A 16,994-nucleotide genomic window follows, 5' to 3' on the forward strand; every position below is an offset into this window, starting at 1 on the left:
GGAGAAAAAAAGCCAGAGCCAGAAAGCGTAAATCCTGCTTTTTGTAAAATGCCTTTGTTTCTAAAGTAGCCGCTAAGTAGGAAGTTCTTCTAAAGTTAGCCTGTAGCAACTGCTTGCTTTTTAAAGAGAGAGATTCATGTCCAATCCCTTGAGAAGATGAAATGTGTAAATCAGCAACCAAAAGTTAAAGGTCACTCCTCAGGGTGTTGTGGGAGAATATCTTCTCTATTTTTATTCACCAGAATCAATACAGGCAACTGAAACAAATGCTTTTGCTTTTGCAAGTTGGCAGTATTTATGTGATCTGCTTCCCCGTTCCGTGTTTTGTGAATATTTTTTATTTTGCTTTTGTTTTTCTTAAAACATTTTTGAATGACACCTGAACACAGCATCACAGCTTTCTGTACTCAGCCATACTGATCACAAAAGCATGTCACTGATTAGAAGTATAAGGGGAGGAGAGAGAAAGATTGACAAAAACATAAGTAACCTCAGCAGCAGTAGTGCAGTAACAAGAAAAAGGACAACTATGGGAAACCAGAAAAGAAAATAGAAAAGAACAGACATGACAACTAAGAGCAAACTGACAACCGTGAAAAACAATAAGAAAGAAAGAATAAACAGGAGAGGGAAAAGGAGAAGCAGGAACAACACGGAGTAAGAGAGAATGGAGAGCATGGATCAACCAAGAAACAAGCTGTCCTGAAATCCAATCGGATCTCTAATTCCTATTATACCAGGAGTTCTTTCTTCAGGCTCAAGGTACAGAGGTAGGTATACAAATCTACCCAGTTGCCTCAGGAGAGGAGGGAAGGAAAAAGGAGCTGGGATAGGTTCTTTTTTGAGTAGCCTCTACTTTTATATTCTGTACCCAAAAGCCAAGTCACACCAGCCCTCTGAGTTCAGCAGAACACAGCCCAAAGCACCATCTATTTCCTTTTCTTCTCTTTAGCTTCAACTTTAAGGATCTCTCCTTCCCCTGCTGTAGGTGATGGAGACATACTAATGATCAGAGACTCATTAGTGGTTCCTCTGTGCATAACTGCAGGTGGTTTAGGCTTAGCATCTGCATTCATCTCTTCCTTTTGTGAAGGGGGTGCAGATGAGGCTGCAGGCTCAGGGGGTTTCTTCTCTTGTTCAGGTTTCTTCTCCTCTGGTTTGGGTTTCTTCTCCTCTTGTTCAGGTTTCTCTGTTTCAGCTTCATTTTCCTAGAATCAAGAAGTTAAATGTTTTCTAGGGCTGCAGAAAAAAAATGGGTAGTAATTCTGTGTATGCAGTGGTAAGGCATGTAATTAATGTCATGCTGTAATGTCAGTGCTGTAATTAATGGCATGCAATGTATGTAAGCCTGCAGTCAGCAGCTGAAAATTTTGTGAAAAATGCTATTTCAAAATCAGGATGTCAACAATAAAACTCAGGAAAAGCTTGTGGGTACTGATAGTATCTGCTTCTCACGAATACAGCAGGACGAAACAGGCACATTTTGGGGCATACAACCTTTCCTCAAATTTTACCTTCCTTTATGTACTTATACTAGTATAGAAAGAAAAAGTGTTACACAAACCTCAACATTTTCCCCAGTGCCCCAATCCCTTGTCCAAGCCTATTTGCTCTAAAGTTCATAAATACACATTAAATTTAAAGAAGTTTCCGCTTCAATCAATGAATTACAATGTTGTTGTAATTCATTTAAGCAAGTTCTTTATTTCACTTAAAAGAAGGGAAGTATAAACATACCCAGTTCAACCATTAAAGCCAGAAAAGGATTCTGCCACCTCTGGGCAAGAATTTAGAACTGAGCAGGTTCTTACTAATGGGAACGTTTCTCAGAACAGAGTATAATGGGGGAATTTCTTTTCAACTGAAACAAGTTTTCTCATAAGTGTACTACACTACATACTTAATCAGATTTAGCTGTGTGGTCTTAACTTGAAATTTCGTCCTCAGTATTTGTTATAAGCAAAGTTCTGACTTTGAATTGGGAAGTTCACTGTGTGCTTGAGTCAGCTGGAGCTGTGTTAGGATATTCCTATGTTTACTGTTCTTTACATAAGATTAGAAGATCAGATGGTTTTACTGTCTTTGTAAGGTCTATTTTATCCTTACTTTCCTAAAGGATCTTTGTTTTCTTGCTTTTCCTTTGCTTTTGTTTTTCTCTGTTCTGCATAGAATCCAGGTCCAAGAAGATTTGAGCCAAATTTTAGAATCCGTGTTTACAGAGATTAAGTACCAGCTACTGGGAGTTTCTGCTGTTGATTGCAGTAAAACTGTATTTTTATTTATTCTGTTTGCCTAAGCGCTCCCAAAATATCTCCCATTTCTCTCTTCAGCACTTAAAATAATCTATTTTCTGTGGTGTTACCTGAATGTCTCGTTCTCTCTTCAGCTGCAGCAGCTTGGCAAGACCTGCTTTTCCTTTACCTCCAAGCATTGCTTTAAACAATTTTGGAGTTTCCTGTTTCTGCCCAAACAGACCAGCCAAGCCCCGTGGTTGTTGCACTGGTGGTCCAGGAGGAGGTTTCCCCTTCTCCTTCAGCAGCACCCTGGAGACAGGAAAGAATGAGAACACAAGGCAGTGAAACCTAGAAAAGTTCCTGCAAAACTAAAAACTAAAATGCCACATTCATGGATGAAAACCTGACACCTTTTCCAGCCTTTTTTTTTTTTTTTTTTTTTTTTTTTTTTAATCCCAGATCCAGTGGCAAGAGCAAAGCTGATGAAGATAAGGGATTTTACTGGCTTTGGTAGCATCTAGTAAACTGCAGGCTTCTGTTCTAATTTGGATTTCCTTTCCTATTTGCTGTAGTCTAAACTAGTGCAGGCTCAAATTAAAGTATCACAAAGGAGATGAGAGCTTAATAAGGTGAGAAATAGTTGAGGGGGGTGGATGGCTTGCCTGAGGTGGAAGTCTCTTACCTGACCTTCTAGATGCAAATCGAGAGCATTTATTTCTCAGTCTGGAGTTTAATTGATGCTTGTATGAGTAATAGTTAACCAGCCTTTCAGCATGGCACATCTCTCATAGGTTAGGTTAGGGTGGGCAAGAAAGCAGGAGAAGGTAGCGTATGACAGAGAATCAGAAATAAGTAATGATGGTTGTACCATTGTTTAGAACAAAGCTGGAAGTCAGAAAGGTGATTGCTGGTGACCATCAGTCAGTGGATTTGTTCTGCCTTTCTACCTTCTAGTGCTGGTTTTGACAGCCAGCCTCTCTGAAGGCCCTAGATGTGAAAACAGTTAACAGATGGGCAAGATCTGTGCATCTGCATTGTTTGGTGCCATGGGCAACACATCAGACTATTCAGGAGTCCATCACTGAGTCTGGAAGCCAAGTTTGTATGCTCCTGGTCTTCAGTAAATCTGGATTCCAGAGCTGTTGAGAGACTTTTGCTTTTCTCAGCATTCATTACTGTTACAGGCTGTCTCCAGCAGCTGGCTGACATGTTCTGCTCGACTTCAGATATAATTTGAACTCTTCAACATGTTTGGCTAGTAGGCTTTTTATACTGTCCAGTATAAAGGTTCAGATTCAGGTTTCCTTTCATTCTTGTTCTACTCCATCCTATGAGCTGGGAGTGCCATGGACAAGAGTTCAACAGACCGTCTGGGGAAATTTCCTGCAGATTTGACACTTTTCAGGTGGCAATCAGCCCATTCTGCATCTAGGTCCTGCATTCCTCTGGGATGTAATGATTCTCAAGATGCTGTCATTTGATAACCAGAGTTGCTGAAACCAGTTGAATGCGATCATTTTCTAGCACTTTCATGAGCAAAATGTCATGCCTATGTTAGCATTTCCTGGTGGAATTTCAACTCTGGGAACATTCTTCCAACCTTTGATACCAATGCAAGGCAACAGCTAAGAAAAATACAAGTGCTGAAGTCTACTGGTAAAGACAAACTGTTTTATGCACTTCAACCTGATACAAGGTAGCAAGGTACTCACTTCTGTAATCTTATGACAAAATATGACAACATTTTGCCCTGTTAAAGCTAGGATAAATTGTGATCCTAGCAAGCTACAGCCAAAGCAAGATGAGAAGCAGTTTCTGTTCTATATCCCATTTCAGAATCCCTTTGCACAAAATGCACACCTTTTCAAATCTTTCATCTTTTCAGGCCTTACGTTAAATCCATTTCTAACTGCTCTTTGAGATTTTGGAAAGGCATACGACTCTGTGGGTGCGTACAAGCATCTCTCTTTAGAATTAATTGCAGATCTTCAGTTGAACCCTTGGAAACCTGCGGCTTAACTGGCATCTGTCTTGCAATCTGTTTGCCTTGGCTATGTAAGGAGTCCTGATGTTGATCTGTTATCTCCTATTTTGTTACCTTAAGTACAACAGAGAATTCAACTGTATTCAGGACTTTATTTACCATGTTCCGATAACTCTTGGATTACCTGCCAAGACCATGGCTTCTGTTAAGTATTACTAGACAAATCTGACCCCTAAGTACAAACACGTCTACATCTGTTATTCTTCCAAAAAATGCAAATGTGTCTAGAAGCCACAACTGTCCATTCTGCAGCTAAACAATATGATTTAAAAACTGTTATTAGGACATACTTTGCTTTCTTCATCAGAAGTTTTTCTGAGTCAGGATAGTGTACCAAGATTTCGTTGAGTGTTTTCTTGTCTAGAATGAAAAGGTTGGCAAAACCGTGAGCCACCACGTTGGCAGTCCTTCGATTTCCTCCGCCTGCAGCTAACAGGCTGCAATGAAAATAAAGGCCGTCAGTTACTTCATTATTTGCTGTAGTCAGGAATGTCTTTGCTGGTGGTTCCCCATTAAAGTCATTGGAAAGCTCACTTATGTACCCAACTGTTCTGGCTGACGTTCTGTGAAGTCCCTCTGCAATTGCTTCAAGAAGGCAAATTGTCGCTACTGGCTAGGAGTGTGCTGGTCCTAAGGACTGTGAAAAGTCTTGCTGGGTAGACACCCAACAGACACTAATGCAAGGACCAAATTTGTTTTAGTCTGTGTGCCAACTTGGTATTTCCTCATTTTTATTGCTGAAAGTGATTTAACAACATAAGGAGAACATAAGTCCATTATTACTGAAAGCGTTATTTACAATAAATGACTCTAAGAATTATAATTTTCCTGAGTGAATAACTTCTGTTGGTCTCTGTTGTTTTGTTTTCCCACATATCACATCACACATTTGGATGTTGGCAAGTTGAATGAAAAGGATTAGTAAGGTCTTTCAGGCTGACAGTTACAAATGTGTCTGCCTGAAAAAGAAGGCAATTTTGTTTCGAAAGTAAGGTGTTAGACCAGCTTAGCAAGCAGGGGTTGGACATAGGAAGGATATCCACCTTAAAATTACATTGTCTGTCTTGCATTAAGCAAACAAAATAATTCATTTCTCAGATTAAAAGAATTCATTTCTCAGCTGTGGTGAAAAGCAAGGGAAGCTGCATTTTGCTCTCAGTAATAAAATTGCTTTGTCAATTGCTTTGTCAAATGAGGACATCCACCCTAGAAATTTGTCCCTTAAACATTTCCCAGTGAGCTACTATTTATGAAAAATATCTAATAATATCTAAATTTAAAGGTTATTAATAAAGGCTAATTGGGACCCTATCAAGGAATAACTAATACTTTATCCTCAATATTAATTGGGATATATTAATAGTTTCTAAGTATAAAAGGTATGTATGTAGCATTTATAAATACTAGATTATACAAATAAATGATCACAAGACCTCTGCAACTGTGTGTACAAGACTATTTTTACATACACATTCACAGTTTTTCTGTGATCCAAGATAGATAGCAATCAATATATGAAGTCAAGCTGAAAATGCAGTATATTGTCTTTTTAAACAATTCTGTACTATTTTGTAGGAAAAAAGTATTTGCACAATAAGAAAAGCAGCTGAAGAAAATTGCAAACAGCTTTTGAGTTCTGATGAATTGCATCTCAACAAATCATTTTCAGGCTTTCCTAACAACAACCTCATTTTATCGAGGCAGACGAGGACTAAAGGGATCGGCTTTTTCATTATGGTGATGATGTGAGGTGAATTTTACAGGGAAGGCTCAAACAGAATCATCTTTGACTAAAGGCAGCATTATGGGCTTCATGATTGAACCTTTTTTGGCTAGTGTGCTAAGAGTTATTTGATAGGGTACATCTTTAAAGATAACTGGCATTTGCCTTACAATGGCTCTTGATGCTACAATATCTATACTAATATGAAAATTTCATTTTTACCTTGCATTTTTTACTGCAGTTAGCCTGAAATGGTTTTATACTTGTATGAGATGATAACTTCTGAATTCTTATGATAGCAAATTTAATTTAGAGTTATGAAGTTGTCAAAGTGATGACTCAGCTTATCTACTTCTCTTTTATAGCTGATCTCAATAGCAAGCTGCCATTCATTGAAATGAGCAAATTGATCCAGGGAACGGTGTGTGTATCACCATTGCAGGGTGATGGCTCCTCAGCCTGGCACATATGTGCATGTGGAAAGAACTGGTAAGTTAGGAAAGGGTCTGGATCTGGCTTCTGAGCAGAATGTCAAACACCAAATGGCAGAGCTCATTGAAAAGCAGCAGCTGCTGATGCTGGGCCAAAGCAGAAAACTTAAACTTTCACAAAGCTAAATATTCTTTTTAGCTTTGACTTTTAAAATAAAAGTTAAAGTTACAAAAACTACTGAAAGTCTAAAGATGAGACCAAACATTTAGAGCTCTTCCTGTCAAAAATGCTTTATTTTTTCCAGAATTACCATTTTCTGATAGGAAATTGTTCTAGTGAAACAACATTAAATGAATGAATGAGGACATCTGGCTTAAAGTGTAAACTTGTCTGGGCTAATGAAGTGTTGTGTTATAGTTTCCCTCTCTTGAACTTCTCTCTTTCTCAGTTGTCTGCACAATTAAGTCAGCAATCTGTTTGCCTCTGTTTCTGAGATTATTTTGCTTCCCCAAGCTGATATTGTCTATACAGGAAAGTAGTAATGAGGGTAAGATGTTAATTGGAAGGTAGCTCCTATTACTTAATCTGTTTCTGTAATAATTTTAGCGTATGGAATTGGCAAAGGACTGGCTTGAACTGTCTTGCATCGGATTGGCCTTCTAGTATAATTCAGGTTTTTTTTTTTTTTTTTTTTTTTTTGAAATGAATGACCATTCTTTGTTTTCTTCAACTCCTTTGACCATGAAGGCTTTATAAGCATGATTTACATGCATTTTGAACAGTGAGGTTAAATATCAAGTATCTTATGAAGCTAACACAATTCTCTAAACAAATCTTAATCCAAACATTAGAAGGAAAGCTGTGAAAGTTCAATACCATGTGCTAAGCAAGTTTTCCCCTCAGAATTCATAGTGTGGTTGTGCTAAATGAAGCAATACCTCATCTCTTAAATACTTTTTTTTTTTTCCTTCTGTTTTCTTCTGCTATACAGTACTCAGCAGACCTTGACACAACTTACAAAGAGGGGTGCTATACAAACTCATTATCTTCTAACACATCGCCACAAGGAAAAGGATAAATCTCCCGTGATATACTTAGTGCTTCATGTCTTTGCTTTCCAATTTTGGAGATGTCTGCCAGTTCCTATATATTTTCTCCTCGAGTTTATCCGCTGCCTGTCATTTATATGCAAAGTACTTGTGTCTGTACCGGTGTGCTGTCTCCACCAACACAGTAGGTCAATAATGAATAAAACAAGACCAGAAGTGTAAGGTTAGAGCATTGCTGAGGGTTTTGCTGGCAATTACGTGAAAAGTAAAACATATCAGGAAATGCATCTTTAAAGGCAGCTGTGTAGTTTTCATGTGGAAACGAGTACTCACTTTTATTAGATCAAAACATTGAAAATCCTTTCCTTGTTTTCAAACCAATTGCTAACATTTTTCAGTTAAAAAAAAAAAAGTCCTTGCTCAAAATGCAAAACTAATAAATAATTGAAAACTGTGAGAGTTAAGTATCTAGGCTGCTGCAGCTTTTTTCCTTTATCTTTTCAGTATCTGGCCCTTCCTGAAAATCAGCGCGTTCTCAGTCTTTCCAGCAGTTTGTTTTGAGGCTTTGTTTTGGTATTGTATTGACACACAGAGAAATACCTTTAAAATAACCTTCATGTGAAGAGCTGATACAATCTCACTTTCCCACTCAGTGAGAAACGCCTGTATCTGTGGGATATATCAGGTGTTTTTCATGTGCAGGTCTCAGCCAGTCTTGTACACCCATCACTGAATAAATGGGAATGTTTCCACTGCCACAAAGGGAGACACAGTAGAAGATAAATGTAAACCTAGCACAGAGCTGATTACCACTTCTCAAAAGACAGATTGAAGCTACCAGCAAGAGGATTAATAATAACAGGAAAGCAGCTGGAAGAAATCAAGAATCCAGTTTATCACATGCAGGAGCACATGCATTTTATTACTTTTCTTCAGGCTAACCTCAGCAGGGGATGCAATGCCTAAAATCTAGCACTTGGTTGGTTAATTGGTGAACAAGGCACATAAGAGTTAATGGATTTTGCATAGCAGCTATGTGGAGAATATAAAAAACATTTGTAGCCATGTGAGAAAAAAAAATCTCTTATGGAGAAACTTAGTCCCCAAAACCTGATCTGTCAGCCTTTTTCTTTTATGTATGCTCTTAAACAAATATGTTTTCAAATGTGGATGATGATTTTTGGCAACTTAATCCCTACTTTCTCACCTCAAGAGCCACTCTGGTTTGCAATTCCAGATTTTTTATCTCCTTTGTTGGAAATTAATGATCATTTTTACTCTCTGTGTAAGGATGCTTAGTCGCACTATACAGACAATAAAATACATTTGGTCCTGCATTATTGCAGACCTTGGAACAGGAAGATGTGTTAAATCTTTTAAATGCTGAAAGATAAATCCATCTGTATATCCCTGTGTACATTTCCCAAACACTGATTATACATTATTTGTTGTTTAGAAATCTCAGATCTTGCCAGATTAGTCTCTGATTTTTCATTTACCTAGACTTTGCTTCACTTACCTATATCTCCTTGCTCACTGTCGTCTTGGCTGATCTTACCCAGCTTTCCAGCCTCTCCATGCTTACCAGAGAGAAGTTAAACAGCCATTGATTATCTGACGAGATCTAAAGGAAGTGTTAAAAATAGTGATGGACCTACCTGATCTCTCCAAATACAGCTCCTGCTCTTAGTGTAACCAGGACTTTTGTACCATCAGGGCCTCCAAGGACTTGAACTTCACCTTGTTTGATGATGTACATCTCTCTGCCAATCTCACCCTGGACACAGAAACAGATAATAATTTCATTTTTAAGGTAGAATAATCTAAAAAACTTCCCTTTAAATATACTTCCCTGTTCTCATGCACTGTTTTGCCATTATTATAGGGAAACAAATTTTTGTCCCACTTTTCCTAGCACTGAACACAAGTGCAAGGACTGACTTGGCAGATCTAATTGTGATGTGAGGCAATATTTGAGTAGAATTAAGACTATCCAGGCCAGCTTGAAAAATAAAGACTAGACAATAATCAAGATTGTATCAGTCATTTCCATCAACTATCCAGGTAGAAACTAATGTAATTCAGTAGAACATTTAATAGCAGAAGTGCAAAAAAGCCTGTGCTTCATGGTTTGAAAAGTTCCAGTTTTCACTCTATTACTTCTAATCTTCACTTCTGTAATTTACAAGGAAAATAAGAATAAAAAATCACTCAAAATTTTGTATACTTTTATGTAATCACTGGATGGTTTAAGAGATTATTAATTCACTTATTATCCTTCACAAGATCTGCTAAGATTAAAAGGCATGATATCAGTATGTAGGATGAAAAGCAGGCAAACTGGAATAATAGAAAGGGCTTAACAAACATGATCATAGCTGTCCTCACAACATCTCAATGACGGGAAAATAAATAGTTTTCCATTTGTACTGCTGAACTAACTGAAGAAAAGCAACCATTTCATTCTAAAAGCAAAAATGCAGCAGCTACAAAGCCAGGACTCTAAATGAAGTGTTTGTACTTCCTCTCCCTTAATCTGATTTACCACACCTGCATGCTGGAGCATCCTTTGTAAAGTATGATGAGGCCGATGCACACCCAAATAGGAGGTACTCCCAGCTCTCAGATTCTAACAGGGTTTTATTCCTTGCTAAATGTTACAGTGTTAGTAGGACTATCGTTGTTGGCCACATTGTAGATCTATACAAGTGAGTGTCCTTTTGTGCTCTGAATCAGGCTGGAATAAAATGATACACCCAATTTTGGTAACCCATCCATGTTGAGTACTGTTTGCATCTGACTGCAGGATCAAGACCTTGAACCTGTTACTGTCATTTCTTTTATCTGCTGTGGTAGAGTCCCAGCCACAGTCCAAGATGCTCTTCTGCTTTGCATTGTACAGGCAAATTACTCTCCCACCCTGCCTAGCAAACAGTAATTCTGGGACTGGTTTTGAAGGGACACACCTGATCCTTCACTGCATTCACAAATGTTTAACTTGCTGCATTGTGGAACTGGTGGAACTAAGCATTCAGAAAGAGGTTCATAGCATAGAATCATTGGGTTGGGTTTGGGTTGGAAGCGACCTTAAAGATCATCTAATTCAACTCCCCTGCACAGGGAGGGACACCTCCCACACCTTCCACCTTCCTCAGCTCCTTAAGGGAGTAGAACTTTGTAACCAGAACTGGAACAGAACAGCTAAAGGCAAGTTAAGGAGTTTTGATGGTCTGTGCTGTGAAGTGTGGGTCACTTGAAAGAACACTAACAGCACTGCTACTTCACCCCAAGGCTTTAATTACATCCAGCAGAACCTATGAGTATGGTAACAAACCTTTGAAAATAGACTTGGGCTTATTTGGTCAGAAGATGAGCTATCTACTTGTGCTGCTGTAAGACCAAGTTTGAGCTAAAATGCAAAGAGAAGGCAGACTTCATGGCTAAGGGACAGTGTGTCAGCATTCAGCTTAAGTCTGGAGATGATTCAAAGCTCAGAGTGAAGGCAAATCAAGATCAGATCCCGCTGTAAGGAGCAATATGGGTTAATTACATTCCTGGGTAGTTCCTCTTCAGTATTTCTGAATACAGAAATGAAGCACATGCAGAGCATCACAGATTGAGATCTGTAGGCTAGGTTTGTATGTATATATGTATAAAAAATTAAGCTTGCTCCATTTTAAATATTCAAACTTCATTATGTGTCCCTAGATAGGCCATATTTACGTTAAATACTTTCCCATACTATTATATTTTTGTTTGATAATATAAGTAATAAAACCCATATTGTCTTGTTCTGTGTAGAAACTTGAGAGCAAATTTGTTGTTATTACATAGAATACCTTAATTATTTTTATGCTATCTAATTCACCCATGATTAATTTTATTTAAATAATACTTTTGACCTATGTTTGATCTCTTTTTTCTAAAATACCTATTATATTTATTGTTTGCAAGAGACAGAATTGCTCACCTTTTTGCAGACAAAGTCACCAGGTAAATACACTATGGATTTCAACCTTAGCAGCATGTCATATATCATCTGAGTATCGCAACCCTGTCAAAATTAAGTAGAATTGTTCTGTATTGATTCAGTAACACGAGTGATTATTAGTGCTTACACTGGGCAGCAAGTTAATACATGAGTGATTCAGGGGTTCATAAGTGGAATGAAAAATGAAAACATGGTAAGGGACAACTTTTAAAGGGAGAGAAAATATTGAAGGAATTGTCATTTCAGATACATATAATGTTCTCTTTGTTTTTTTTTTTTTTTTTTTTTTTTTTAAATGAACTTCTGTACATTCAAGTTGGATTGCTGTGGAAGTTCAGTGCTATTTTCTGTGTTTTATAGGTCTTTTAGGTGATTTTTATACTGACCCAGGGGAAAAAAAGCAGGTCAAATTATTTTTATGAATCTATGAATTCCAAGTCTTCAGCAAATTTTGAAGAAACATTGCAACTATGTAATTAAACAGAGATATCCTGATTTCTTGTAACTGTCCTAAAAAAAAAATGGTTAAGCTTAATGTATTTCAAGGCTACTTCTAAAAATGCAATGTCTCCCCATTTTTGGTGTAAAAATCCAATCTTAAGTACCACATTTAAATAACCTCTCTTGAAACCTATCATGATAACAATAAGAAAGCTCTTTGAACAAAAATCTACTAAAAATAACATTCACTACATCAAAGTTATGTTCCCAGAATAAATAGTAACCGTGATCTCTCAGACAGTGCTAGGCAGAAGACAGCAAGGTGATCTGTACTAAAAATTATATTCTTCTAAATTTGGCTCTATAGATTAGTTATACCTTGAAATCTGACAGTCTGACCATAACATCAGCTTTAATATGTCAATATAACAGGACAGGTTGTTAAGCTCATTCGCTTTTTTTTTTTTTTTAATAATAATAAAGTCTCTGATTTAACACAAAAAAAGGCAGGTACTTGTCTTTGTCTTGACTTGTCTCCACTGACTTAGATATTTCTTAGACTTATTTTGCCTTGAATGTTAACAAACACATTCTTAAGTGTGGCAAGATACACAGAACAAGGTTTCTATCTCACAAATACCACACATTGTTGCATTCTCCTGTAAAAGTACTTGCTTTGAATAAGTCAACTTTGTTGACAATGGCAAAGTTCACATCAATTGCAATGGCTAATTGCATTTTTGTTGGCATCTGCTCCAGTAATTCTGATTCATCTGTAACAAACAAAACAAAACAAAACAAACAAACAACAAACTGATTAGTTGGAAACTAAAAAGGAAGAATGAAAGTCCATAAAAATGAGCGCTGCATAGAAAAACAACTTAGTGGAGTAATTCTAGCATTTATGAGTTCAAATGAGGAAGATGCTAATATGCTAACCAGAAGAAATTGTCTTTTAAGTTGCATATCTTGTCTAAAGATATAACCAGAACTTTACATAAATTAATAGAAATTGTGAAGTAGAAAGTATTGTATTGCTTTGGAGTATTTTACTTTTCTAAGGAAATGGAATACCCTCCTCTTGCTTTCTCCCATGAAATTCAGAAAGGAAGAAATGTGCATTTCACCTTATAGCTATATCTGTACAGAATACTCTCTTTCTGAGCTTCGGTGTAACTGGAATTGGAAAGCCTTACCCAGCATTCCCTGAGAGTCCCATGTGTATTCATACCAGGTTCGAACACGATTTTGAACCACTTTTGGAATGGAGTAAGTGTTCATATAGGAGACAGTGTTGTCCATACAGGAACGGTAGTAGTTCTGTCCTGCTGTAGCTGCTCCAATTACATCTCTCATCTGCAAACATCAGTTGATATTACTACACATTTCAGCAAAAATAGTTGTGATTTGAGTATCTTGTCAATGATATATAAAAAAGGAATAAAACACTTGTTTACAAAATTGCTGATTAATTATACATTCAGCTCTGTGTTCTGAATAGTTCCTTCATCTGCTTTTTCAGAAACATTAAAATAAAACCTAACTATGTAAGAAACAGTCTATATTTTTTATTTTAAAGGAATCATTTGTGTTTTTCAGCTTGTTCTTCTGTCTTTTATTTCTGTACTTGCATGAAAAATACAGATAATGCTTTTGTATACATCTATAATAAAGCTACTGTGCATTTCTTGTGCCATGCAAGTCAGAGACGAAGCAAACCAGGCTAAATTTCTGTAACAACATCAGCTGGCACCAATAGAACTAAGATCCTGACACTGTTTCAATTGAAACTAGATCAGTCCTAAAAATCCACTTTGGGCTGAAAGTTGACCTTGAAGACTTTAGTGCAGGAACATCATTTAACATTTGTTAAATGATACAAATGTAAATTTGTTATCATTTGTTAAATGATACAAATGTAAATTGTTTTTAGTAGAACAGCTTCATACTGCAGTGGCCAAGAATTAGTATGCTACTGAGGTAAATTCTGCTTCTTATTACAGAAAGGCAATTGATTGGAGGAATAACATTTTTTAGACAACTGTTCTAAATTTGGAAAAACTCAGAAAGTTTAAAATATTTTTGTGAACAGGAATTATAACAGAAAGCTGCTTATGTATCAGTTAAGTTTTGGTTCCACAATTGACTGCACTGGTTACAAAAATTAATCTGTCAAACCTATTTGGGGAACAGAACTTTTATATGAATTAGTTTTTGGTAATTTTTGGTTTTATTTTTGATAATACTTGTTTGTGGATGAATCTGAAATTTTATAGGAAAGAGAGTTCTATGATAATTGGGTTTTTCACACTTCTAAATTGCAAGAGGTATATATATTTTTTAAACTTTGGCTGAGATTTTTTTTCACGTTCTGAACAAATAAACAAACAAACACCAATATATTTATGTTTTCATATTAATTCTCCCAGTAACAGACATGTACAAATCAAAAGCTCTGGAATCATTTCTAAAGGAATCCAACACAAGACACAGTCTGACATAAGAATCATGGTATTTTTCTGTAGGCAAGGTATTTTAAAAGCTGTGGATCTAAAGCCCAAAGTTGATAGCTAACAAGCTACAAGCTGGAAATAGTTCATGCTGGGTTCCATTTGTTTGGAAGTATAACTGATTTGCTTTGCTGTAGGCTTTTTTTTTTTTTTTTTTTTTTTTTTCCTCTTGCCATATGAAAACCAAGAGAAATAGAAAATAGTCAATTTTCAAATTAACAAATATTTTGTAACTTATGGAAGATATCTCAATTCTAGTTTGACAGAAATTTTGAGATTTCTATTGTCAGTAGTATCAAGTATGATTTATTTGATAATTTGTACGTTAATATAATTATACCTGAAGTTATAACTTTCATATCAGATTTAACAGTAGAGTATGAATGTTAAGGAATTGCCTCCTTGGCTGTGAAGAAGAAAAAAGGAATTGTACATAGTTTTAAGAATCATCTGTGTCATGCAGGGACTTGGCTTTAAATCAGCTTGTGTGTGAAAGGAATACAAAGCCAGGAATTGATTAAATGCATGCAGCAGTCAGAAGGGTAAGCATGGATGACAGTGAAAAAGAGGGACATCCATGTTGAAGGTAAACTTTTTCCTGGAACTAAACAGAACAAAATTGAATATATTGTTACATTACAGCACATTGAACATATCTAGTTATTGATTTATTGATATACCTGACCAATTAAGCTGGAGAAGACAAAGACACCCAAGAAAAAGTTCAGCAGTTGAAAAACTATCTCAAACAGGGTTTGTGGTTCTGGAAGGCCACCAATGGTGATTAACGTACGAACTGCCCAGTAGTAACACCTCAGGTACCTGTGAATACAGACAGATTTTTTGTTACTGACTGGAGATACTTATGTCATTGACTACCCTTTTTATCACCTTAACAAACACTTTCTTCACTACTTTTCCTCATGCCTGAGAAGAGCTGTCCATCAGTGGCTACCTTGTGAATACCCTGCAGGCTTTTCTCAGATCTCTCATGATCTGGAGGGTAAATATAGCAGTGAGCAATAATCAGTCATGAAGACTGTACTTCAACAGGTCTGGCTGGGATGTTAACTTTCCCTGCAGCAGCCCACACAGTGCTGTGCTCTGCACTTGTAGCGAGAACAGCAGTGGTATCACACCAGTGTTGTGTCTGCTGCTGAGAAGTTCTGGCACAGCATCAGGACTTTCTCTAACTCTCCTAGGGGGTGGGCCAAAAAGTGAGAAAGAAACATCACCTGGGCAGCTGACCTAAACCAACCAAAGGGATATTCCATACCATATGATGTCACACTCAGCAATAAAAGGTGGAAAAAGGAAGAAGGGGGGGGGGGGGAGGGTCTCGTTGCAAAAATGTCTGTCCTCCTCCCAAACACCAGCTACGTGTGTTGAGGCCCTGCTTCAAGGACGTGGTCAAGCATTGCTCATTTGTGGGAAGTAGAGAGTAATTTCTTTCCTCTGCACTTCCACAGAGCCTTTACTTGTTTTGTTTTGTTATTCCCTTTCCCCCCTCCCTCTTCCCCTTTCCCTTTTTTTCCCTTTAGTTGAATTGTTTAATTAATAATATTTCCTTAATAATATTTTTTCTCTTTAATTAAATTATCCTTATCTCAACCCATGAGTTGTTCTTTCCTTTACTTCTTCCCCTCCTCATCTGAGGAGGGGGAGTGGGAGAGCGGTTGTGATGTTCAGCTGCCTAGCACGGTAAAACCACCACAATGGCTTATATTGTCTCCTTCCCTGTATCCATTTGCTGTCTCTCCCTTCCCATATTTAAGCATGAGCTCTTTGGCCAAAGGCTTTTTGTTCTGTTTGTACAGTCCTTTTTGTACATCCCTGTGCATGACAGAGTCCATTCCATTTGATCACTGAATTTCTATTAGTTGATAAAATGAGTTTATAAAAGCAACAAAGGACCTGTACAGAATTAATTCTTTTTGATTTTGTGAGGATAGCTGTACTAATTCTATACTTATGTATATAAATTGCCTTGGCATCTCTAATATTCTTTTTAAAAAATCATTCTAAAACCATTAGTAATGCAGCATACCCCATTAACTGCAGCTGCAATTAATTAGTTCTAATCATTGCCATGAATGTGCTATTGTTTCTGTCTTTTCTGAGCTAACAAATCTAGGAATATTTCTAAAGGCTCCCTAATCATTAGAATTTGACTTTATAAGTCTCTATACAACCAGATTTCAGCTTTTCTAATAATTAGAAGTACATTTTCCTTAATTGTACAGTGAGATTTCCTATCAACAATGACCATAGCTTCTAAAACAATGAAGATTCATTGCTTGTATTTTTTTGAGTTTGAAATAAAATAAAATTTAAAAAGCGACAAAACCCCCAGCAACAAAACCAGAAGAAATGCTTCTCGAGATGTTTCTTTGAAATAGACAGTCTAGCATGCATTTTCTCATGTCTGCACTGAGTTTGGGGCCAACCCGATTGGCCTGCAAACTTCAGGAGTACATTTTAGTTTGGTGGCCCGCACTTTAAGTCTTTTTTTTTTTTTCCTTTTGTCCTGGTTTCAGTTAGGACAGTTATTTTTCCTCCTAGTAGCTGGT

At 37.0% G+C, this 16,994-nt stretch overlaps 1 protein-coding gene across 1 annotated transcript in view; it reads right to left on the reverse strand.

Moving 5' to 3' along the window:
* Window positions 1–417: 417 nt before the first annotated feature.
* CNGB3 (cyclic nucleotide gated channel subunit beta 3) overlaps window positions 418–16,994 on the reverse strand; it is a 66,589-nt gene continuing 50,012 nt past the window's right edge. Inside the window, exons 11-18 of the mRNA XM_035317221.1 lie at window positions 15,105–15,246; window positions 13,111–13,270; window positions 12,590–12,687; window positions 11,453–11,536; window positions 9,141–9,259; window positions 4,569–4,715; window positions 2,363–2,543; window positions 418–1,208 (exon numbers count right to left, since the gene is read on the reverse strand). Coding sequence (XP_035173112.1) covers window positions 930–1,208; window positions 2,363–2,543; window positions 4,569–4,715; window positions 9,141–9,259; window positions 11,453–11,536; window positions 12,590–12,687; window positions 13,111–13,270; window positions 15,105–15,246 — 1,210 coding nt within the window. The 3' untranslated portion in view covers window positions 418–929. The remainder of the gene's footprint in view (window positions 1,209–2,362; window positions 2,544–4,568; window positions 4,716–9,140; window positions 9,260–11,452; window positions 11,537–12,589; window positions 12,688–13,110; window positions 13,271–15,104; window positions 15,247–16,994) is intronic.

Source organism: Oxyura jamaicensis, chromosome 2 (genome assembly GCF_011077185.1).
Source record: "Oxyura jamaicensis isolate SHBP4307 breed ruddy duck chromosome 2, BPBGC_Ojam_1.0, whole genome shotgun sequence".
Classification (NCBI taxonomy): Eukaryota; Metazoa; Chordata; class Aves; order Anseriformes; family Anatidae; genus Oxyura; species Oxyura jamaicensis.